Source organism: Catharus ustulatus, chromosome 2 (genome assembly GCF_009819885.2).
Source record: "Catharus ustulatus isolate bCatUst1 chromosome 2, bCatUst1.pri.v2, whole genome shotgun sequence".
NCBI lineage: Eukaryota > Metazoa > Chordata > Aves > Passeriformes > Turdidae > Catharus > Catharus ustulatus.
In genome coordinates, this window is record NC_046222.1 from 58,776,435 (window position 1) to 58,801,827 (window position 25,393).

At 39.6% G+C, this 25,393-nt stretch overlaps 1 protein-coding gene across 6 annotated transcripts in view; it reads right to left on the reverse strand.

Moving 5' to 3' along the window:
* Positions 1-25,393, reverse strand: part of FNDC3A (fibronectin type III domain containing 3A) — a 118,302-nt gene that overhangs the window by 40,801 nt on the left and 52,108 nt on the right. For 5 of the 6 annotated variants that reach the window (XM_033052039.2, XM_033052038.1, XM_033052040.2 and 2 more), the window contains 3 exons: positions 9,572-9,648; positions 4,168-4,405; positions 1,537-1,809 (listed from right to left, as the gene is read on the reverse strand). In XM_033052039.2, the coding sequence (XP_032907930.1) occupies positions 1,537-1,809; positions 4,168-4,405; positions 9,572-9,648 (588 nt within the window). Of the gene's footprint in view, positions 1-1,536; positions 1,810-4,167; positions 4,406-9,571; positions 9,649-14,185; positions 14,222-25,393 lie in introns of those variants that run through there. The other variant, XM_033052044.2, reaches the window with a different exon arrangement.

Consider the following 25,393-nt stretch of genomic DNA (forward strand, 5'->3'; position numbering starts at 1 on the left):
TTAGTCCATTTGCATGCAGGAGTCAACTGTCCAATTAATAGTCTCAAATCATGAAGTTTCATCCTTCTTGCTTGCTTGCTTGCCCTCCCTCCTCTTTTCATGTTGTTTATGCTTAGGGCCTGAAGTTTGAAGAAATTGTCCTTGAGTCCCCAGCTGGAATAGGATTGTTTGGTCTTCACCACCCATGCACAACAGAAAAGCACACCCAAGCAGAACAGAAAAACTTAAAACTTAAGGCATCAGCATGACAGCTCTAAGTCACCGCCTTCTGTTTGACAAGTGTAAGTCTCAGTCCAATGATATTTTCCCCAATGTCTCCTGAAATAAATTTGAAAAGTGGACTTTCCCATTTTTCATATAAAATACTTCTAAGGAAACATCACCATGATTTTTTTAACACGTGTAAACAACAGTACATTTCATCATTTGTGCCTTGTTAAAGTTAGCTCACAGATAAACACCAACAAACTCTAAGTAAACTGAAGCCGAACAGAAAGTAAACAGCCACTCAGGAACTATAGTGAAAAATATTCAAGTTTGGAGCAACAGTTCTCAACTTCTGATTTTAGGTTGTATCTTAAATGTGACCTTTGGTAGAAAGCTTTCACAGGATATCATCTACACATGTTTTTAAACAGCTCTCATAGGTTGAGATTTTCCAGTTTTGATTAGATGTACTTTCCCCAAAAATCTTTTGGTTTACAGCAATTGAATATACATCAGCACAAAATTATTATCTGAAAGCAAACATCAGAGAATTGAGAAAAATCATGGTTTATTTCCCTTAGTATCACCAATTACAGCTCCTTATTCTGAAAACACTACTCCTGGCTGATGACAAGTCTTTGACATTATGTTCACAATCTGAAGGACTAGAGCAGGGACCTCAAAGTTGTATAGGGACACATCATCAGATTTGATAGTGACTGTATGCCTGAGTGAATTCAGTTCATCTATGAGATCACAAGTTTTCCAGTGAAATAAAGATATCAATAATAAGCACATTCCCCCTATGGTAGTGTCTTAGAAAACAGGGACTAATGTGAAGACCAGTCTTTTTCTACAAGGGCCTTTCAACAGAGAGTCGGTAGGGATAGATCAATTTTATGTAACAGCATTATCTATTTTACAAAATATTCTTTATCAAGTTGGATGTATGTTTTCTGATTCAGATTCTTTCCATGTTTTTTACAATATCAAGTAGGTCATCAATATTCAGTGATTTCTTAAAATGCAAGCACTCCGAACAAAGCAGAGATTTTTCTTTAAAGAGTGTCATGAAGTGTGACTCGTAATATTTTCTCAAATTTACATGGAGACCTCCATACCAGTAGTTTTTGTTCTCTTAGGCCCACATTCCCATGTGATGAGCACGTTGGTCACCCTTAACTCCACTATGTGAGTCAGGGCACTGTTACTCAACTTCAAGACTGCCAAAGTGTGGTGTTCCATTTACAAATGTTATGTTCAGCCAGACTCTGGACTTGCATCATACATTCACATGTGTGTATATGTAGTATTTTTGATAACACCTACCTTCTATTTCTGTGTCTGTCTGGGAATTGCTTTTCCCTTTACCCAAAGACTTGCATTTGGTAGAACCTGTGTTTATACCAGCTGCATCTTGCCCTTTTGTAAGTCCATTAGGCTCACTTGTAGGAGAAGGACATTTCTGAGGAGATGATGGAGGACTGTTTAACTTATCCTTCTGAGTTCCATGTCGATCTTTTAACTTTTTTTGTAACCTTTCATATGTTTTACTAGACCTTTCATCTCTAAAGTTGGATCTTCCATGAGCAGGCAGAGTATCTAAATGAAGGAAGGAAAACCAAATCATTAAGAACAGAATCTAATTTTTAAATCTACCTAAAAATGCTATGTGAGTTAAATGTGCACCTGCTTTTAAAACTGTATCTCTATTCCTATTTGAAAACTGAAGAGTCCAGCAGGTAAACTGATACACACTAAACGGACATTAATAGTATGTTAGGGAAGAGAACGTAATCTTTCTCTCCCCCATATTTTCTCCACATCAAAGTTATTCTTAAAATGTTTCTATAATCTTCCTTGAGCTGTGAAGCACAGGATAAAGTCTATACAGAAAAAGTGTGTTACTTTATGACACTGAAGGAGGTTTGATCTAATGTCAAATAAAAAAATCCATTGTTTTGGAATGCAACTAGAGCTCTAACACTTTAATGATGCTTCAGCAGGAATCAACAGGGAAAACACCTACAAAAGCATAGAAACATAGAAGCTATGATCTATGGGGCAATGGAAAGACACTAAAACACTGAAGACAGTATGGCCAGGCCTTCTAAGTGCACTATACCTGTACACAGCAAACCCAGGCATTGCTGCAGTAGCACCAAAGTCTCATCTGTAAGTCAGAATCAGCTTTGGAAAAAAGTCAGTACCAGACTACTGACAGTATTAAACTGCAAACTGGTGAAGTCTTCTGTCCAGTTCTAACATTGGTATTCATTTTGCCTTTATGCTTAGAAACACTTCACTGACTCAAAACTGCCTATGATGAAATGCTGAAAGTTAAAAAAAAATACATCCTCCAAAATCACCACAGAATTTGTTCATTTTTAGGTAAGTTGGATCAATAAGTCTGAAGAATACATTATTTGCTATTTCTTACTCCCTTGAGGGAATAAGAACTCCAAGGATTAAAAAAAAAAATAGAGAACTTCTCTATTTCTGCTTTTTTTTTTTTTAAAGTCAGCCTAATTCACAGAAAGTTTGACAGAGGACTTCCAGATAAGGTGTGTCAATTTAGAAATGTGATTTTCACTACCTTTAACGAGTTCAGTTCTCCTGTCAGGGAACAACTGGGGGTTTTTTGTTAGTTAGATAGTTAGTTTTTTTGGTTTTGTTTTGGTTTTTCTGTTTGGTTTTTTTTGTTTGTTTGTCTGAAATAGGAGCCTGACTTTCGAAAGCTACAGCCAAAGCTACAGCTACAGCTTTTGACTTTTGAAAGCTACAGCCAGAGATACAGAATTAAGAGTCCCACTTTCTCATTTTTTTCACATTAGCAGTTTAGCAAATTCTCACTGAATTAATATTTAAAGTGATATAACTTGGCAGTAGAAAGCTAAAAAAATATTCCATTAAGAAGCATAATTTATCTTTTATCTGGTTTAATTATCATACTCCAATTTCTTAATTTAGCAAACTAAAAACAAACAACTGCCATCTACAAGAAATCACAAAATTAATAAAACTACAAATAACACCTCAAAGAGCATCTAATAATGTACTTTTATCAGAGTAGTGCAAGAAGAAATAAAGTAAAACATAAGAATACAGAAACACTAAAAATTCCAGGAAGATCAAGACATCGGTATATTCCTATCTGACCACTTTGTTCATCCTGACTACTTAAGCTCAACAAACAGATGAAGGTAAATTTTAGATTATTTTAGTAGTATCACAGAAAGTTGAGAAATTGTGTTTAGCCTCCCTCTCCATAGCTTCTAGCTTTCTCTAAAAACAGCAACCTAGAATTGCTCTCTGAAAGTCTTTCAAGGCCAGCACCTGCCTTATCTAAAGAAAAGCAAGTCTACCTGAAATGTAAATATTAATCTAACAACCCAGCCCCTGAGTTAGAACATAAATACACTTTGCCACCAAACCATAGTAAAGGTAGATGTCAACAGCACTACCAAAGATGGCTTCAACCACTTTATTCAGTTTACGTTAGTGGCACCTCAATACTCCAACCGGACTTCAAAGGGACATTCAATTAAATGCATATAGTTAATAATAAGAATTTTTAATACTAAGAATTCCTATTTCATGCTTCAAACAGGATGTTTGCAAGACATGAGACCTCAAAAAGTGCTCAGATATGGATTTAAATGCTGAATCACTACAAAGACTTTCTGCATTGCTTTCCTGGGAAAATCTGTAACTTACATGTGTAAGAAGTAATCTCTATGTTTAGTGGATCACTGAATAGACAACCAAATAAATTAAAAGAACTTCTGGAATAATAAGCTTCAGCCAAATCTAGGTTGAAAAAATTTTTGTGACTGAATGACTCCCATTCAAGCTGTAAGTCTTGCTTGACAAAGCCCACATAACAATGTAACAGATGCTGGAAACGAGCAGAACATTATTCCCTTTGACAAAACTTGCAGTATTTGATGAGCTACTTACCCACATCCCCATAGACTTGTGAAGTGTGATACTGTGGAATGTACTGCGTTGCCATGTCACCGGCTCCAGTCACGGGTGAGTATATGTGACGGGGTGGAGGGGGTATCATGGCTGGAAGAGGAAGGAAGCCAGGCAGTGGGGGATGTGGAGGCCTGTGTATCACTGTGTGACCACCAGGATGAAATTCTGGAGCCTGAGGAACCACCACAACCCTTCGAACACCGTTATCCTCAATAACCTGTACAGTGAGAGACACCATGCACCAAAAGAGAAATGACAGTCGGAAAAATGTTTCTATAGATTCTTAAACAAAATCAGGAATAGTAAATCTGACAAAAGGAAAACTGCAAGAAAAAAAAGGGACATTTAAAGGGCTATCTATGTTGAGTGTATTAACTGCAGCAATGCCATTAATTTCTCCATGTGGTGGGGAAGAAAACTTAAAAAAATCTGACTCTAAGAGTATCTAACAAAGAACCTGGTATATTTATGGCATGAGTCAAGCTTCTCCTAAGGGTCCTGTTTCCACTATCATTCACACTGCTTGTATGCTACACTTGCTGTAGGATTTGTTCTACAGCACAACTAGATTGCTCCCTAGAAATGAACTAGTGAACTGGCAGACCTCACTCTGCATTGACAGCGAGAGAAAAGGAAAGAAGTGTAGAAGTGTCTCACTTTTGCTCTGTCTCCAACTCATCCCAACAACACTAACCCAGGAGACACCTGCCATGCCGGTCCTGCAGCAACTACCATCTGCATCAAGTTGTTGGTAAACAAACTACCAGGATGGTAGTCAGTCCTCTCAAAACTCCTTCACAAGTCAAGTAGTTCTAAAATTTTTTTTTTCCTTCTCCTCCCCCTATCCTTCTACCTGTAAAGAGGTCTACAACCCTGAAGGAAGCCACATGCTCCTCAGAAAACAGGGGCCTTGTGGTAGCCTCTGCCAGTCTGTAGTGCAAGGGTTTGTGAAAAATTAGCAAATGTCAGCAGCCTTTGTGTGAGGTACCTGAGTGTGGCCCTTAGCAATGCTGCCAGAAGTTCCAAGCAATGGTAGTTGCATATGCAATCCCATGGTGAGAATCTGTAAGATGCACTGACCCGAGGTGTGCTGAGCATGGTATTTGTAGCACATCTGGGCTGTGCAGCATGACGGGCTCTGGTGGAAAGCAGGCACAAGGGCACAAACTTCAGTAAACAAGGGTGGGGCATCAACTAGACCAGGAACAAGGGTCTGCCCCTGAAGCACCTCACATCATTACCCTCTCTAAATGTTTGCAAATTCACATAAATACATGACTGTTGGTGACACCTAGACATGATCTTGGCATATTTTGAATTGTGTGTATTGTGGTGTCAGTAACTTTAGTGTATTGGATGCCAACAAAAACTGTTCTTCATTTCCTAGTAAAATGCTGCAGAATGAAGTCACAGCAGAATCTGCAATGGAAGGTTTTAGATGAAATGTTTATCCAGAATAGGGGGAGAAGAATGGAATATCATGACTACATTCAATAGCAGGGGACAAAGCAACCCTATGACATAAGTTTTCACTGACATTTGAAATGAAATGGGGATATGTACACATACACCAATAAACATCCTGGTGCAACAGGAACAGATCAATAGATCAAAACACTTAGTGCCAAGCTGCTTTCAGCTCCACTGTTTAAGGTTAATGGAATCATGCTTGGCTAGATTTAGCCCTGTGCCCTAGAGCAAATGCTTCCATCAAGTCCATGACAGAAAGCTGCTTGGAGGATCATTGGTTTTACCATGTCCCCATTAGGGGTTGGTGTGCATCTGGTACATCTGGAACTGAGCTTCTGATTTTGTTTTCTCTGCCAGCAATCTAATTTGTACAGCCCCAAATTATCCTGCTAGCTGAATCAATGCAAGGTAAGTGAGACTGGTACAGGAAATTGTTTCAAAACTTCACCACTGTGCTAAGAGAAACAGTGCTATAGATACAGCTGCATGCTTCTGGTACTGTAGGATATGCATATGCAACAACATTCAGAAGACACAAATGTATACACAATGGAGCTGACCCCACTTTACTTAATAGACAGTTGGAAATTATTGTCACTTAAGTGAACACAGCTTTAAAAAACATGCATACCATATGACTTTAAGAAATGGGTTGTTTTCAGTACACAGAAATTGCTCCTTATTGGGAAAGAGTAATTAAAGGCAATACTATTCAAATCTGTGTAACCATAGCTGTTTGGTATCCTAAAGGCAGAATATATTAGCAGTAAATACAACTAGAACTGTAGAGCTGTCCAATGAAATTCTCTAAACCCTGAAATGTGGTTTTAATTATTTAAGTCCCTTTTGGTTACAAAACCCCCAAAATACTACAATTTATTATGATTTTATGAGTAGACTCAGATTATGTAGGAAGCAGTTCCCATTAAAAAACAAACGAGCTGCTTAGTTTACAACTTGTTTCCTTGGGTCTGCTAATAGCCTAAGTGACTTAGAAATAGTCAACCAATTCATAACAGCAGGGGCCTTATGTTTAACAAGTCTGTAACTGTGTTTCCAGATCTAACATCTGCTCAATGGTAGGCCTCTAGCAGACAACTACACAGACAAAAACGCTCCAAAAAGCAGTCAGAGCATCACCTAAGTCTACAATTTTAAGTTTAAAAAATAAACAAGCCCTCTATGATCCCAACTCTGCTAGCAAAATGTGGTTCTGACATAGGCTTGTTTGGTTGAATGAACCAACCAAATATCACTGGAAAACTCACTACAGACAGTGAATGTAGATGGCTTAAAAGAGGATGGATAAAGATGTGCTTTCTTTCAGTTTTACAACTACAGTTCCAAAAGAAGAGGAAGAGAAAAGGGAATCAGCTGATGAATTACTTTTTAGTTATGTGATATAAGAAAAGTACATCTTTTATTCACTGCTTGTCCCCAACTTCTAAGAGTACACTGCATCACTGCCAAACAGGAACTGAAGCAAGCAGAGGCATAACAGAACTAAATTAAAATGGAGAGACAAAAGATGGTTATGCTGAAGTTCTTCCAGGCTGACAATTTAGGACATGGAGTTGGTTTCCTATTCAACTCAAAATATAGCTGCAGCTCCTGATCCTTAAAAATATACTATACCTGAAAAACCATAGAAGTTTGCTAGGACTGCAGTAGGTCTGGGAAAACTCTTAGCTCGGTAACATTAGACTTTCCTGTTTTGCAAGACTACTACCAAGTCTTCTGGCTTGAAGGGGAACTCCCATCATAAACCTCAAAGTCTGGTATGTTTTGTCAGTAATAAGCACTTCAGAAAGCTTATAAACTACAACTTGTCCTGGACTCCAGTACTTCTACTCAGATGAAAACAGCAGATGAGCTCATTCCACCTGCACTCTGAGCTGGACAGATGTGAAGCACCTTCAGTTCAAAGGTCAGAGTGCTATGCTAAAACAACACCTGCTTGGACTAACAAACTCCAGTGAAAGGCTAATGAATGGGCCTCAGCAAGGCCAGCCCTTCAGCATCTTTGATTTAAAATGTCCTCAAAGGAAAGATAAAGCAATTCAAAAATTATTTTTCAGATTGGCACATGTTACTCAACTTTAAAAATATGTACTTCATTATCTGAAAACAAGCAAGAAATACGGTAAAATTCTGATTTTAATTTAGCTCTAAACTTCTTTCAGTTCTTTAAAAATGAATTCTAATAGGAATCAGGATTTTTTACTACAACCTGAAGATATATGGACTTTTATTGATTATTTATAAGTCATTTTTCTTCTACCTCCTTGGGAACTCAACTACAAAGGATGAATAGAATCAACTTATCAGCCAACTTCCAAGAGATGAAAGATAAAATCAGAGGAGTAGTCTGTCTGCCCTAACAGTCTTTTCTTTGGCTGGAGAACAACTTTTTAAATGTTGTTCAGATAATCTGTCCAACACCTGCTGACAGTGTGGGCTTTTTTGTTATATTTTATGTGTTGTAGTCCCTTCTCAGTGTACACCATTGGATGCACACTTGGTCAGAGGCAGACTGGTCACGACAGCAGAATATCTTGAGAGAGACTTACAGTAATTTCACGATTATAAGCTGCACCATTTTGACCAAAATTTAGCTCACAACCCGGAAGTGCGGCATACACTCCGGAGCGGCTAATATATTAACAAATTTAGGAAATTTCCAAACTCGGAGGTGAGAGCCTGCAAGCGTGGCGGCGCTGCCCGCCCCTGACAAGTGCAGCAGCGCTGCCTAGCCCCCTGCAAGCGCGGCAGTGCCACTCGCCTCTCGCAAGCGCAGCGGTGCTGCCCAGCCTGGACAAGCGCGTTGGCAGTAGCGGCCGGGCACACCGTTCTCCCGCTTCCTGTCAGCTGCGGCGAGCGGGGCCAGGGTCGCTCCCTGGTGGCCGTCCCGAGCAGGGCCGAGCCCGTAAACTCCGCCATCCCGCGACTCTGTTACTATTTGGCAACTTTGTTGCACGTGGGTCCTCGCTGTGAACGACAGAGTGGCTTATATTTGGGTGCAGCTTGTGTATTGACAAAGAACAAGATGTTTGCCAACACCCGGCGATGCAGTTTATACTCAGTGTGGCTTGTATTCGTGAAATTACTGTACATCACGGGGAGTGGCATTCAACTGCTCTAACTTCCAGATCTGACCTACTAAGCCCTAGACTTGTTCTACAGACCAGGGAAAGAAAGGCATCCTCTAAAAGGCCACACATCTCATTATAATTCACATGTCAGAAATAGCCAAGAGAAACCATCCTTTTAATCTACTTTAAAGGATGTCCAGGTTATCTAGCTCACATTTAATTTCCAGGCATCTAAATTAGGAATCACACAGCAGTGAAAAAATGAGAGCTCCGTTTTAAGATAAGTGGTGGAAACACTTATTATATGATAATTTAGTCCCAGTAGACAGCTGACTTTTTTCCCATGTTCTTCGCTGCACTTTTTCAACTGACCTGTTTCTCTCCTTATCTGCAGGGAACTTCCCAGACATGAATGATCTACACATATAAATTATATTATATATATGACACACATATTATATATATTTTGCTGCCAAGAGAAAATATCCACTAACACAGGAATCAGTATAGGTCCTGCACAAGCAGATATTTGGGTCATGATTGCATTTTATATTCAGACAGCATCTAGTACATTAGGATTCTGAACTCAGCAAGGAACTGTGCTTGTTACTGTCATGTATGGAGTTAACATACAATAGAAAAGGCACAGACACAGCATGAGAAGTCTCCCATCTCAGGAATACTGAGAGACATCTCTTATCTCCTTGCTTGATCACAGTGACTGAAACCTAATAAATTATTTTACTTAATTAGTGATTATGGTTCCAATTCCAAAATTTGTATGAAAATAAATAAAATAAGAACCAAGTAAAGTGACATACCTGTGGGGCATATCCGGGAGGCACATAAATAGTAGGCACTGAACCATTTGGGGACATCATTGGAACCTGAGCAGGACCTAAGTGGGTTACAGAAATATTCAGTACAGCACCATTTAATAATTTGAGAAAGCTGAAAGAACATACTGAACTGCAAAGTCTCTGTGAAAAATATACAAGATAACATGAATAAACAAAGGCAATGAACTGTACAGATAAAATTATAGCAAAGGGCACTCTTTGAAATCCAAAAATACTGTTGAATAAAACCAGAAACAAGCTAAAGAAAAATCCCCAGCATATATTTCTCCCATCTCTGTCAACAAGTCCACAGAAGAGCTCATGTCAAAACTCAACAGATGACAATCAAAAGAAATGCCCCAAGATGAAAATACAATATTAGACACTATAAAACAGAAACAAATAAAAATATTTGAAACAAACTTCTGAAATCAGATAGTATTCAGTTAAGAGTTACAAAGAAAATTACTTACAAAATGGCTGTTTTTTACTATGGTCTTATCAACTAAAGCAGACTCAGTACCACAGAAGTGAGAAGTGACAAACAAGTCACAAACTTAAGATCCCAGGGAAAAGTCAGTGCATTACCAACTAGTAAGTCTGCTCCAGCTAATGGGAAAAGTCAGGACATCATGGTGATCCTTGTACCACGCTAACCATAAAGACACACACTAAGATAAACATGATACAATGGGAATGTGTTAAGGTGGCATTTGTAGATAAAGTATTGCCTAGAAAACCAGATACCTTCAAAGAGCACAGGGATGCTGTCACATAGTTGGATTTTCAAAAAGCTTTGGACAATGTCTCTCAAAGATGCTTGAAGAAGTAATGTTGCCTTTGGTTAAAAAGGGTAAAGGTCTTTCCATTAATAACTGATTGGAGAACAGGAAACTAAAAAGTAAATGAGCAGCTTTTGAAGTTCTTTGAGTGACCAAAAAGAGTCCCACAGGTACCCAGTGTATTAAACAAAGTTTCCAGAAAAGAAAATGAACAGCAAAGTGATAAATTGTTGCTATGTTCTCAGAGAGTTGTAACGGATCTCACAGTACTCACTGATCAGATGGCAAAAACCCTGAAGGAATAACGTTGGTAAGTGCAAAGTGATGTGGCTGGTTAAAACCAGAAGTGTTTCTTTAGAGCAATAAGCCACAAATCAGATGTAAACAAACATACAATGCAGCTACTACATGGATTTCTAAAGAAATAGCAGCCAAGTGTTGTTTTAGTGGCATTCGCAGAAAGAAAGAGAACATTAAAAAATCATTACTAATGGAACAGGGAACAAGCAGAAAACATCATTATGCTGTGCTATAAATTCACGCTGTACCTCAAATCCTTGAGCAATGTGTTTGTCTCCACCTTTCAAAAAGAACACACTGGAATAGAAAAGGACAAAAAGTTGTTTACAGTGGCTTTCCACCTGTTTATCAGGAAAGATTCAAGGGATTCTTCCACCAGATGGTTAAAAGAACTGGCAACAGAGAAATAGTAAAAGACCTATTTAAAAACACCTAAAAATGGAAAGATAGATAATTTATAATTTCTCATTTGCAAGAACTAGAGATATTAAACTAATTCACCAGGTAAGTTTTAAAACTGATACGGGAATTTCTCATAAAATGTACAGCTAAATTGTGTAACTCCTTCCCTAAGAACTGTGCAGAAACTAAAGATTAGGTTCAGTTTGGGAGAAATAATCCATTAAGAGCTGTAAAAAACGTAAGTACTACTTTTGTTTCATGAACAAGGAAGTGTCTTCTGGGTGCCTGCCCTATCCTTATGCTGCCCTCTTTAGTATTTGATGCTGGCCTCTACCAGAGCAAGCACATTGGTACAGGCTCAAGAGGGACATCTTTAAGTTACTGTGTTTTAAATACACAAGGGAACAAACACAAAAAATAATGAAAGAAATACTGAAACACAATATAATTTAAGAAGTTTTGTGACAAGACAGAAGGTTGGAATTCAGACACTGTAGGCTGCATTCTGCAAATTTCCAATTCAGTATATTGAAGCTACCAAAAGTACCAATTCAACTTAGTGCAGTTTCAGTAATACTTCTGAAAGGGCATTCATAGCTCCAACTTAATGTTTTTTAAAACTCTGTTAGAATCTGCAGATGGAAAGTACTAAGTAAATGCAAAGTACACTAAATAAGATTAGCATACCTCACTCAGATATGCATGGTCTTGACAGAAAAATAAAGGTGCCTCTGTCTGAAAACCAAGAGCAGGGAAAAGGAATGAAAAGCACTCCTTAGAAAAGCAGCATGCAATCCAACTTGATTGCATATATTATAAGAACTTCCTTAGAATAAGACACAGAAGTTTGCAAACATGTTACCTAAAAAGAATCACAGTTTATTATCAACCAAATGCTAACCCATAACAGGGGGAGGAGGTGAAGAAACTTTTTAAGAACGAGGTCTTTAATGAATTATTCACTGAACTGTGCAATAGTGAAGAATATAAAGACTACAGTAATCTATAAATTGAGAACTGAACATTCTTCCAGTGTTTTTGCTCATCTGAAACTCAAAAATGTTTCAGCAAAAGTTTCTCCTGAGTATGAAACTCTAAAAAGAAATGGAAGTGAAGCAAAAATCAGCAAGAGAAACTCCAAGTAGCACATTACCTTACTACAATAAATTCAAAAAGGTCAAAAAAAAAGGAAGCACATTTATTATAAGTTGCCACTGAAATAAATAATGGTTTAAATTCTTACATAAAAAGGTGGATTTTATACAACTTGCATCTTGCACTGCTTACTTGCAGTTTTTCTAAAATGAGTACAAAACACTGACACTTCCATTAAACTCACCATTTTAAACTATGTAAGTTTCAAGTAAATGGAAAATTAAGACCTCATTTACTTGAACTTCTTACAGAACACAATGTCCTTGGGGGATGATGAAACTCACATAAGTGGTTTCTTTGAGAACTGGTGATTATCTATGTTTGGCTTTTTTGCCTTGTTTTGCTTTAAGCACCTGCAGAATATCATTTAACAACCTTTTAAAGGTTTATTTATTTAGCACTTTAATCTCTCTAACAAACACAGAGCAGTTATCTCCCATCGAGTACAAAGGTTGATCCACAAAGCCATTTCCAGTATACCATAATCTAGCAGTCACAAAAACAAAGGCACAAACTGAATGTATGAACCTGAAAAAGTATTGCAGTGTTACAATAGAGTCAAACCAGAAGTTTCAAATTTTGTATCCCATCTTTTGCACTTTAAAGTACCAGAATTAATGAAAACATACTTGAATATTCAAGAACTCTAATTTACTTCTGATTAGATTTCCAGGTGGCTGGGAAATGAAATTTCTAGGTGTACATCCAAGGAAAAGATAAGCACAGGACAAAAAGTTGGCAGACTTCATAGGTATTTTTAATGAACACTGTGTTTTACAGCAAGATACCTGCAAAATTTTATCTGAAGATGAAATTCTAATATGCTGTAAAAACATGCATTTTTTCTCTGACAATGTGAAGATCTCAGCTCTCCTGTGGTGCAATACACTATAAGAGGAATTTTCATCTTTTTAGGTACTGGCTGGACTGCTGCATGATAAAACCAGTGTGTTTTACCATGAGGTGAGAATTATCATAAAGTATCAGCAAACAACAGCATCAGGAATTCATGTTAAGGAAACATTTGATTTTCCATATTGCACATAAATAGAACTGATTTCATCCAAATCATTGGATGAATGTATAATAAATGTTGGTGACCTGATTGTTGGTAAGGGGAGGTCTCAAATATTTGATGCATTTTCAGGTAATACAAGTTCTCTTACACAGTAAGTGGAAAAGAAACATTGTGGGAGTGGAAACAAACACATAACTGTGTTACTTTATTACTGAAAAATGTCTCATCAAACTCACAAGGGTTGATTTAATGGAAGTGAACCCAAGAAACAGATGTTTCACCACACTCTCAATTTATTATTGTCCTAAAATCCCACCAACGGGAGGAACACCTCCTTCCCCTAGCAATAGCCGGTGAACTTCCCCAACGTGTCTATTGGAGCAGACTATAAAAATCTCGTTATGCTCATTACAGCCACCATAAACATGCACCAAAATTACCAGCGCTGCATCATCGCCAGCATCGTGACAAGCCGATCTAAACATAGTAACACCTGAAATCATGAGGATATCGCCACCGCTCGCCTAGCAGATACACCATTTCTTTTCATTTCAAGCATGAAGCATAGCTCCATCACAAATGGCTCACGAAAGCCCCGGCAAAAGTGCACACACCGGATTCCCAGCGCCGGGGCAGGGAATGCTCTTCCGGGGCACTCAGCGCCCGGCCCTGCGCTTCGGCACCCCGGCTCCTACGGCCTCCCAGAGCCGGGCGTCCTGCTCCCCTCACGGCCCGGCATCGCCGCCACCCCCTCCGAGAGCGCACGGCCGACAGAGGGGCCTGGCAGCGCTGTGACTCCGGCCCCACAGATTTTTATTGTTTTTTCCCCGGCCATTGCAGCTCTCCCCCATCAGCCACTGCCGCACAGCCGCGGAGGCCGCCGGCCCGCAGGTGTCGTGTTTCACCGCGGCGGCCGATCGGGCAGGCGGGAGTGCTTACCGCTCATTTCGGGCCGGGCCGGGCCGGGCCGGGCAGGCGGGCGGGCGGCTGCTCCCGGCGCGCCGCGGCAGCGGGCGGGGCGGGGCGGGGCGGGGCGGCTCCCTCAGGTGCGCGGTCGGGCCCGCTCCGCTCCGCTCCGCCCCGCGGCCTCTCCGCGCCCTGCGCCCGCTCCGCCCTGCCCGCGCCGCCGCTCCAAGGGGCAGCGCCCCCGCGGACGGCAGCGTCCTCTGCCACCTCCGGGGCTGCCGCTCCGCTCTCTACTGTAATCCACCGACTGTCATTACCTGAGGTGATCCCAGCCATTTAGCTGAAAGCTTTTACGTTAATTAGCATAATTAAGTGTAAAGAATTGCTTAGGCCCAGTCCTTCCACAGGATTTGCCTTGAGCTGACCTGCTAATCAGTTTACACCTAAGAAAGGGGGTGCACAAACAGATCTGGTTGCAAACAAACACTTTCCGGCCCAGCGTCTGGAGAGCTGCAATGACTTTGATACTAATCTGTGTGGATACTGCGGCTCATGAACAGTGCTATACTTAGCATTAGTCTAATGTGAACGGTGATGAATCACTGCTATCCCCAGGAGGAAATAGCATTCAGGATTTACTGCAGCACATTAGGTTAACTATGGCTCTATAACCGAACACCCACACTTTGACATCACACAGGCGATGATATGCATCACTGACGCAAGCACTGACAGGATCAAACACAAAGGCCACAGAGGCTGAAACAATAGAGTGCCAGCTGACGTAGCAGCACACCCTTCTAACACCGATGGGCTGCACTAAATCAATAGTACCAGATGCCACAAACAGTTGCACCACTCTGTCTTTTACATAAGGGCTAAGACTTCAAAGTTTTATTTTGGGTTCCCAACATCTACAACTAATTAAAAAATCCAGTAACAACAACTACCACCAAGTGGTCTACACTTGTCTTGTAAGCCATGCCTGGAAAATACTTCCAAATGAATACTTTAAGTTAACCTCAACGTCTTTACACATACTAGGTGCAACATAATTAAAGCACAAAATAGGAAAAAAGGAAAGCAAGCATGGACCTTACTGTTTGGCCTAAGCTGGAGAAGGAGCACAAGAAGGAACTGTGATCGCTGCAAGGACACAGGTGATCACAAGACTTCAGCTGGCACTGCTGTCAATTTAACATATCCCTTATGCTCCAAATTCATCCTGACAAAACAATCCCTTCCCTTCCCCCATCCATCTGTCTACTTTTGCAATCAAGGCTGGGGAACAGCAGCTGACAAAGCCGCAACTTTCCATTGAAATGTATTAACTGACTAGGAAAAAAAAAAGGAAATCTATCAGTAGACAGCAGGCTGGCAAGCAAAAGGAAAAACTGAAGGCAAAACATTATCATAGTTCCTTTCAAAAGCTGGGGAAAGCATCAGTTTCTTTTACAGAGACTTTGGAATAATGGATAAAAGAGCAGAAAGCTATGAAGCCTAACTAGAGTATTTCTAAAGATTACATCCTAATGAGATCCTGATCTTTCCCATGAAACCACACATACATATTCACAAGAAAATCCCTTCCCAGGCAAAGTGCAGAGATGACAGGTTCCTATAGCACTTTATCACTAATGCAGCTATCAGTTTTCTTTTATAATGGCCTGATATACTTTCAAAGGAAAAAGGTGACAATGGTTTCTATGTTCAAATGTTAAGTGTACTTTTATTTCACCTGTTTCTAAACAAAGACCACTGTTGGGAAGGATGAATCAGGAAAACCTTATAAATATGATTGCCTGGCCAAAGATTTTGAGAATATAGAAATTATAAGCGAAATTGAAATGAAAGCCATCTTTGAGATACCAAACCTTAGTTACTAAATAACTAAAAAACAATAGAATGGCCGGCTGAAAGTAATCCCCTCTCGATTAAACAATTCCTTATGCTTGCAAGCAGGTCCAAAGGTCAGAGAAGACCCTGCTAGCTTGGCAGAAGGGGTCCAAAGAGTAGTTTTTAGGGTTTAAAGTGTAACACAGTATGGTAATGTAATGATTCTTATATGTAAATGCTATAGGATTTGTACCTTGTATTAGATTGGTTAGTGGAAATTAGAATATTCAACACAGAAGATTTATTGCATTGTAACGGGAACCTCACTCTTTTAGTCTCTTACTCCCTTAGAACTCTTAACTCTTAGTCCCTTAGAACTCTTAGCTCTCTCTCTTGCCACCCTCTTACCTCTTTCTCTTACCCACTCTCTCACTGCCCTGCTCCAAGCTGCAGCTGGCAGCTCCAGGCAAGGCCCTTTCACCCACGCCCTTTTGCAAAAAACCACAAGTTACAAGACCTGGCTTTAGAGATCTCTCCGTCTGTCCTGACCATCCAACCCACCGCCACCTACAGTCTCTTACAGACCATGGTGCAATTTTGTAATTAAAAAAGACTGCAAGTCCATGCTTTTGAACAGCATGAACTTCCTAAGACAAAGTTACACTTGGGAATTTGCAGAAGAATGATTGTAGTAGTTCAAGATATTACAATAACAAGACTTTTTATAACTACTTTCTGAAGCAACTGTGTGGCACAGTGATGAATTCTACTTCACTAAAAAAAAGTAACAATGATTCAAAGATGTTAACGCGGAAATACAACACACACTTTTTACAGTGCAGCCCAGACTGTTAAATTACTCAGTTTAGTTTGCCAGCTTAGGTCAATGATTTAGTAATTATGTGGAAGAGTTAACAACTATGTGCAAGAGTTATGTCAAAAAATTGTTCACTCCCTCACAGAGTTCCAATTTAAATATTGGGTGAACCATAAATTGCTGCATTTCAAAGGGAGTCAAAAGTGATATACCACACAGAGAGGCCTTGATAAAAATGTTATTACTCTTAGCAGGAAAAATAACCTGCACTCATTCTAATCCAACTGCACTGCATATTTGCTTAGCTTTTTCCTCAAAGAGAGCTTAATTTCTTAGCACTGATGCGGAGCAGTACAGATCTGCAACATTTTCAGACTAAAATTTAATATTTGTGCATCCTGCTTGAACATGTTGTGCTTGATTCACAACATTCAGAATAATCTACAATTTAATCATCTAACAGTTGTTACCACTAGAATCGGAGTTTTTCTAATCAGATGAGTTTGGTTTTTTCTCCCCATATAGCACTGCAGACCAGAAAGTTTAAAAGTTAAGCACTGCTACTGACCACTGCTTGTGGTTAAGAGTGAAAAAGTGAAACAAGTGAGTCTCAATTGGTGTGTAGACAGTGTCTTCTCACAAGAGACTGTGTTGATCCAGAGAAGACATCTTAGAAAGAACAAGCATTATCTTAAACTTCCTCCCCCTGCCTGCCTGATTGTGCTAAGAAGAGTATTCCATAGTATAATTACTTGTAAAAGCCTTTTCATCACTGGTATTTAACTTATTACACTAATGAGTTGTTGTTTTTTTTTTACTTACCTGGCTACATCGGCTTGAAACTAGAATGCAGAATTATCTGGTACATTCTGCTGTCTCAGCTGGCAAAGAAGCCTCCTTTCCTTTGTGCAAATTTCTTAACATTACCCCTTACCAAATTATTATGCGTGCGCACACACACACACATATACATAAAATGTCTTGAATACGACTTCAGGAATATTACTTACACAAATCTAATGTATTAAGAAAATCAATAGTCTTCATATAAACGCTGGAACAATTTTACCAGATTCTAAGGTAAGGTATTTTTAGACTATGATCAAGAGAGAAGAGCCCATGGATCTAAAAAAAACCCAACTGTTTGAACAAACTGGGATTAATACATCATATACAGTGTCAGAAAACAGCAAAAAGCCATATCAGAAAAGGCTGCCAAGAAGAAATTCAGTGCCCAACTCAAATTTTCATTTCTATCCAAGGCAGACATCTCTAAAGATATACTATCCTGAGTCTCTGGAATTTACTAATAACAAGTACTTTCATCTGAAAACCTTCGAGTAGTCTAGGTTTCAATTTAATTACATAAATGAATACAATGCAGATTTGTGTTGCCCATTTAAAATAAAACCACAGCAGAACAAAAGTTATTATTATTATATTATTATAAAAATCCTCCCAGTATGTAAAATAAATACAAAACATATCTTTCTTTAAAGGGACCAGTCTGGGAGTGATCATTCCTAACTAGAAGATATAAAACTAAGTTAGTAGGATGTGGGGTATTTCAGCTTTCGAGAAATCCGAAAATCCATGGTTCTACATGATTTAGCAGAAAAGGGAAAAATAGATAAATCTAGAAAGACATTGGCTCTACCACTAGAGTTCTAGAGTACAAAACAGGGGTAAATCTTTTTCTCAGTATACAGTAAAAAGTTAATGCCAACTGCTGATTTTTAAAAACTCTCCTACCCAACAGCTGTCTCATGGAAATTTTACTCTCTTCAATGTGGTTCTTGTACTAGGTGAGTCTGCTGTTCTGATCAGATAAAAAGATTATTTGTAGCAATACTAAGCAATGCAAAGAGTTTGGTCCTACAGACCTACCTCTCTTCACACTCAGTATGTACAATTATTTTTATGTCTCCATGTCACGTGTTCACTTGAATCCACCAATGAAGTTTCTGGCAACACTGCAGTTCCACAAACAAATGCTCAGATGTAGGTTTCTTAACGAAGAAAATAGATTTTTGAAGTAATACTTCATTACAGAGTTTGTTTCAAATCGTGAGTGGAGAAAATCCCTGAGGCTGACAATTCAAAAGATGACATTTGTGAGGAGAAATCATTCTGTCATGTCACAAACTGTAGGGAACAAAACCCAGGCAAATTACACAGAATCATATGACAAAAGAAGGACTTAAGACCAAATTGAAAACATATGATGTCATACACCTTACACTTTGCAGCACCTAAAGCAAACACTGGGCTTCAGCAGCGTGATACACTGGCTGCCTCCAGGGGACAAGTCACTGCTTCTGCACATTCACTACAGCTTGCTCCTATTTAGCAGAGTGCTATGAACACCAAACTAAGAAATAACCTGGGTCTCTTCTGCATGAGATGGACCACTAGAAACTGGAATGGAACATGCTTAACTCCTTTAATCCAAGAGCTAAGTGGAAAATTCAGAGCCAGCCTTTAAAACAGGAATTAGAACCCAGGACTTCACCTAAATCATAGAGGAATCCCCATTACAACAACAGAAAAAGGCAGCTTGCTTTCCCATATCTTTTCCCCTCTAGAATCTTTTTTTTTGAGGTGAAGATGCCCATCTTCAAAAGACAACAAAAGGCCTACTCAGAATTTTCCAGAGCCTCATAGCTAGGGAATACTGCTGGAAGAGGGGAGCTACAGGTTTAGATTCTGTGGTACTTGCAGAGATCAGAATTTTTTTGGTTGTGGGCAAGTGCTTTAAACAATTTCCTGCTGATGATACTGTTTACATTTCAGAATAAACTTAATACAGCTCAAGTAGACAAGCAGCCTTTTTCAGAAGGAGAAAGGCATCATTTATATACTGTCTGTATACTGTCTCTGATGTCTGTCTCCTGACTATCCCCTGCAGCCTCATGTTTTGTAGCATTAGAGGCGTGTAGGGAATTCCACGGTCAAAACAGGAGAAGCAATGGATTCAGCATGCTTGCTAGGACTAGATCATTATTAATGGGTCACCTGGACTGCATCTGAGACTTCTGCAGCTAAATCTAAGTTACAACTAAAGTGGAACCCAAGCATCCCTTGCAATCACCATTCTTCCCATAGAGATATTTTTCTCTGTCTTTTCACTAACAACAAGCCTATGAATGCAGCTACAACAGGGGATGTTCTGAAGACAGTGGAAATAAAAGTCTGACTGAAAAAATACTGATCTTGAACATTGTTGTTATTGCAACTGACATGATAAATGCTTAAACATTTAGATTAAGATTTCTGCCTCTGTTAATGACTTAAGGTCCACATACATGAATTTTCAGGTCCAAAAAGCTTGGCAGAAATTTGATCCAAAAAGCACTGGTATTGGCAGTCAAACTTAGCCACACAGAAAGGTGGCATGCTTGCATCTGCAGTCTCTTCTGCAGTGAAATGCTTCTACCATTGCACAAATCCCTTAACATTATCAGCCAACTGACACTGCAAATCTCACATTTTACTGCTGAAAGTGATGTGGAAGTGGTTTTCGGGGTCTACAATCTCAGTAATAACTAATAAAGACTTTAAAATATGTATGTTTTGAACTTGTTTTGGAATTTGAAGTTTAAAATTTGGTCTTTTTGGTGTTTTATGTGACTAAGACTCCTTACAGATCACTTAAACAAGGTATTATTTTCTACAAACTTCAAGCAAGTTACCACATAAGGAAGCATGTAAGCTCAAATACTAAGAGCATCTATGACAAAGGCTTCTCTTGATAAAAAGCTTTAGCAATGTTAATAAACATATATTATCAGAAAGAAAGTACCTGGAAAAGCAGTAAGCTGGGACCAGAAACAGAGATAAGCCTATAACACTGCAGTGCTCTCTTCAAATTCAATTTCCTTTGTAACCAAATACGTTTTGGAAAGTAACACACCCACTGTTTTGGCATCCAAAATGAACCTGGAGCCAGAAAGAACAATGTAAGGAATCTACTTACCTGTGCCAAACAAGACGCCAGGGATGAAACAACTACCTTGGCTCAGACATATAAGGATTGTCATTCCAAACCAGAAGAAAGGAAGAAAGACATGCATATGGTGGATTTCCTTACCATACATTATGTATGGATTAATATATCCCTCCAAGAAGGAGTTGAGACAAGAAAATTGCTTAATAGCTATAAAGTAAATGTACCCTTTGTGCAGAAGTCTTTTTATTGCTTCACTATTGTCTGGATGCATGAGATCTAAATTTTCTGTTATTGAACCATGAGGGCTCAACGCCTGAAAAACACCTGAATCAAGTCTATTCACCTGCAAGTGCAATTTCATTCCTCTCTCCCATTATCATACATCAAGATTCATCATAAATGGATTCTATGTTGAAGCATTAAGACCAATACCAAAGCAGTTTTTTTATCCGTATGTCTCCCCACTGGACTGCTCTTCTAGACCATCACTATGTAGCCAGGTTTCTCGTAATTACATAAAAGCATTTCACAGTCATTTGATAGTCAGCTGGACTCTAGACTTGCTTTGGCATTAATTTTTTCTTTTAAATCCCTACTGTTATCTAACAAAAGTCATTGTTAGCCAAGCAAATCAAGTTCTCCTACTTTCTTTTTATATTTTCCCCTGAATATGCTAACAGCTCCTTTTCACAACACCTGGAGTCAGTCACTTCATTTCATCTTTTGTAAATGAGTTATAAAATTACAGGTGAAATCTCAGCAGAATCCTGTAAAACACTACTAAACATCCTAAGCTACACTAACAACAACTGTCCTGATGCATTTTACACTCACACTAAGCTTTATGGTTACATTATACTGGAGATAATTTTTATCTTGTGAGTCAGATAGATAGCTTGCTTGCTTCTTCCTTCTCCTTATCAAGTTTCAAGTGAGGAGATCCCCATCTATAATTCATTAATCTTATGCATGACCTCGCATTGTATATAACTGCATTTCACCCAGTTCACCTGTACCATTCAATCAACACTCCTTTGAACAACTACTGCACGTTCTTGTTGATCTTTTACCACTTCTGAAATACAGATTTCCTTGCCATTAGAGTTGTCTGGATGATAAGCTTTGCTGAAAAACCAAGTATTTCTAGAATGTCTCGTTAGCTGAAAGACACCCGAGTGCATTGATTACTGAGTGATTAAGGAGGAATATATTTACATCCTAGGCTAGCGGTGCATCATGCCTTAGCATTCAATCCTTTCCTATTTCATAGACAATTTGTAACCTTTAAAAAAAATAGGTTATATTGAGTCTGCTGAATTTCTTTGGAAATAGTGATCAAAAACATTCCGTGCTGTGCTTTCAAGGAAACAGGCAACATGCAGGTATCTGGCCTCAAGATTCCACTGCGTACCTGCAATTCTTCATACCTGCATTTTCTAGTCCTATCTGCTTCCCACTGGCCCTCATATCTGCCAAAACTATATCCTAAATAAATGTAACCTTATGCAACATTAAGCCTCTTTGTGGAATGTTCCCAGTCACTTCAGACCTTTTTTCCAGCTCTCTGAAGCTGCACAGAAATGTTTACTGTACTACATGCCCACACCCAACAGCACAGTAACACCATACAAGAAGATGATCTAGCAACATACATTTATGTGCTTCTGAAAAGAACTCCAAACCCAACACCCTTCTGTTTAACTACTCTCACCAACACAAAACTAAATTTTTTCCCACCAAAAATAATGGATCTTTTTTTCGGTTGAGAGGACAAGGCTCAGTAACTAAAAAGAAAAAAATGACAACACACTGAAATTCTATGAACATAATACACAATTGGAAAGGTATTGTGGAGAAATCAGCACTCTGTATGGCATTTGAAACACCTGACAGAGGGATGAACAGAGAAAGCTGTGTGGGCATATTAATAATCTGCTATGTGTCATAGCTTTGCTGGAAAGTGATGCAAGGAAACTTTGATGTGTATATAGCTGCAATTATAAAAAAAGATAGGGTGTTTCCAAGGTACATTTTCCTCCTGTTAATGCAATTTTCCTTTTCATAAGCATTAGAACGGTGTAGTAAGCATAAAACCATATCTTTTACAAATATTTTATTGAAAATGCTACATGGATATCAGATTTACAACCTGTGTAGAAGTGCACTGTTCTAACATACAGGCCAGAAGGGAAAAAGTGATCAAACCACCAATATACAATCTCAAAAACTCAAGCTTGACAGTCCTCTTGTATCCATTTATAGTACAAATCAGGGGAATAAATGCAAGTTAGTCTCACACTAGCCAGTCCTCTGCACCTCAGTCTATATTTGTTGATATTCACTTGATCAATATTTGTTGATATTCACTTGATCAATATTTGTTGATATTCACACTCTTAGTTTTCAGCTCTCTTAGCAGATTTTTAAAACTCATTTATGTTGGAAGAACTTTAACTGCCTCCAGTTTAAACTGCCCCTGTAACTTACTATATATTTTCACTCATTAATGCATTACATAGCCACCAGATGCTCCCCAAAACTGCACTGCCAGCAGTGTCAAATTCTAATGAGAGACAGTCCCTCTGCTTTTGACCCCAACTCAGAAAAAATTCTCTTTCAGGAAAAACAGTTTAGCTTCTCAAATTCCCAAACTCACTTTGGACTTTAGGCACCCCAACAATCTGCCTGCAAGGTAACTTTATTTGTATGTGCTATCACTTGAAAAATAAGAGTAAAAAGTCAAATAAGATTTCAGATTGAATTGAATTTTAAATCTAGGTTAGAGTCAAACTATTATTTTTGTAAACCTAACAGAATCTGATCCAAAACCTTTGCCTGATCCTAAAACAAGGAACAAAATACAAAGTATATGGAAAGCATAACAAAAAGAATAAAAGCAAACTTAAGTATGTTTAATATAATTTTGCAAATCTACCTGCTGCTTAAGAGCTTTACTGAGATGTCTCTTGGCTGCATAAACCAAAAGAGTTAACTCTGTCCACAGAGTGGTGCCTTTCAGAGTACAAACTCTTCAAGTCTAAAGCAGCTGAGGATGCAACACAATAGCACTTCACTTAAATGCAATCTTTCAAGAGACTACCTTAAAGACAACTTGTTGGAAAAGCAGAGAAGAGAAAGGCTGACCACACTCTGTATATTAACTTATTTTAAGAATATTTAATGAACAATAATATTTACAGTAATTTCACGACCATAAGGTGCACCGGACTATAAGGCGCACCCCCAGGAGTTGGTAAATTTTGCAACTTTGTAGATCATATAAGGCACACTGGACTATACGGTGCACTTTTTTTTTGCAGCGAGGATCCACCCCCAGCTCCCCCCGGCGTGGTTGCTGGCTGAGGTCCCGCCTCCATCCGGCTGCCGCAGCACCGTGGCCCCACCTCCACCCGGCAGCCCCGGCCCCGCCTCCAGCCAGGAGCCCCACCCCCGCAGGCACCCAGCGGCCCCAGTCCTGCAGGCACCCGGAAGGCCCAGCCCCGCCTCCAGCCAGCAGCCCCGGCCCCGCAGGCAGACGGCAGCCCTGGCCCTGGCCCCACAGGCACCCAGCAGCCCCGGCCCCGCAGGCACCCAGCGGCCCCAGCACCGCAGGCACCTGGAAGCCCCGATCCCGCAGGCATCTGGAAGCCCTGATCCCACAGGCACCTGGCAGCCCCAGCCCCACAGCCCCGCCTCCACCCGGCAGCCGCAGCCCCGCGGCCCCACCTCCACCCAGCAGCCGCAGCCCCGCGGCCCCACCTCCACCCAGCAGCCGCAGCCCTGCCGGCTCCCCCCGCGCTCGCAGCTCTCACTTCCGGGTAGGCAAATTTCCGAACTTTGTTCATCAGATAAGGCGCACCGGAGTATAAGGCGCACTTTCGGGTTCGGGGAAAAATTTCTGTCAAAAGAGTGCGCCTTATAGTCATGAAATTACTGTACTACTGGTTTGGCATTTGTAGTTCTTACTGCATCTCTTTTTTAGTTGTTTTGAAAGGCACATCTATTCAACCTCTGAACTGTAAAGATCATCCAAGGCAAATACATTATACACAGTATTTATGAAAATGGCCCATATCTAGAGCATCAAAGCAAAAGGATAAGTGAAACTTTTGAGGAATAGGCTACTGGAAAAACAAATCAAGAACAAGCAAAGGAGATAAACCACATCCTCACTGAAGAGCTGATGAATCAAAATGGAAGGAAGGTGTCATCAGCTTCTCTAGAAGCTCCAGTACCATTAACCTGAGACTCATCTACAAATTACTGGATGCTATATAGTCAAAAAAATTGGAAGCTCTGTGAATTATGTCCTAGAGCACCTGCCCTAGACAATTCAGTTTTCTAGGACAACTGGAAAGCCCTTTGCAGTGTGAGAAAGAGCTTCTCTCTGGCATAAAGAAACAAGAACAGCAATGTGGATAGCTGTATTCACTTGCAGTGAATTCGGCCCTTACAACTGTGAAACCCCTTATGATTACAATGTTTCTTAATGGCTTTAAGTGCCTGAACTTACTTGTAACCAGTCTTTAACTCACATTACACAAGAGCTGTTTATATTTGGGCACAGCAAGCCTGCCTATATGCAATGACCTTGGTTATCTTCTGCCTCCTCTTCCTTTCCCTCATTTAATAAACTGCT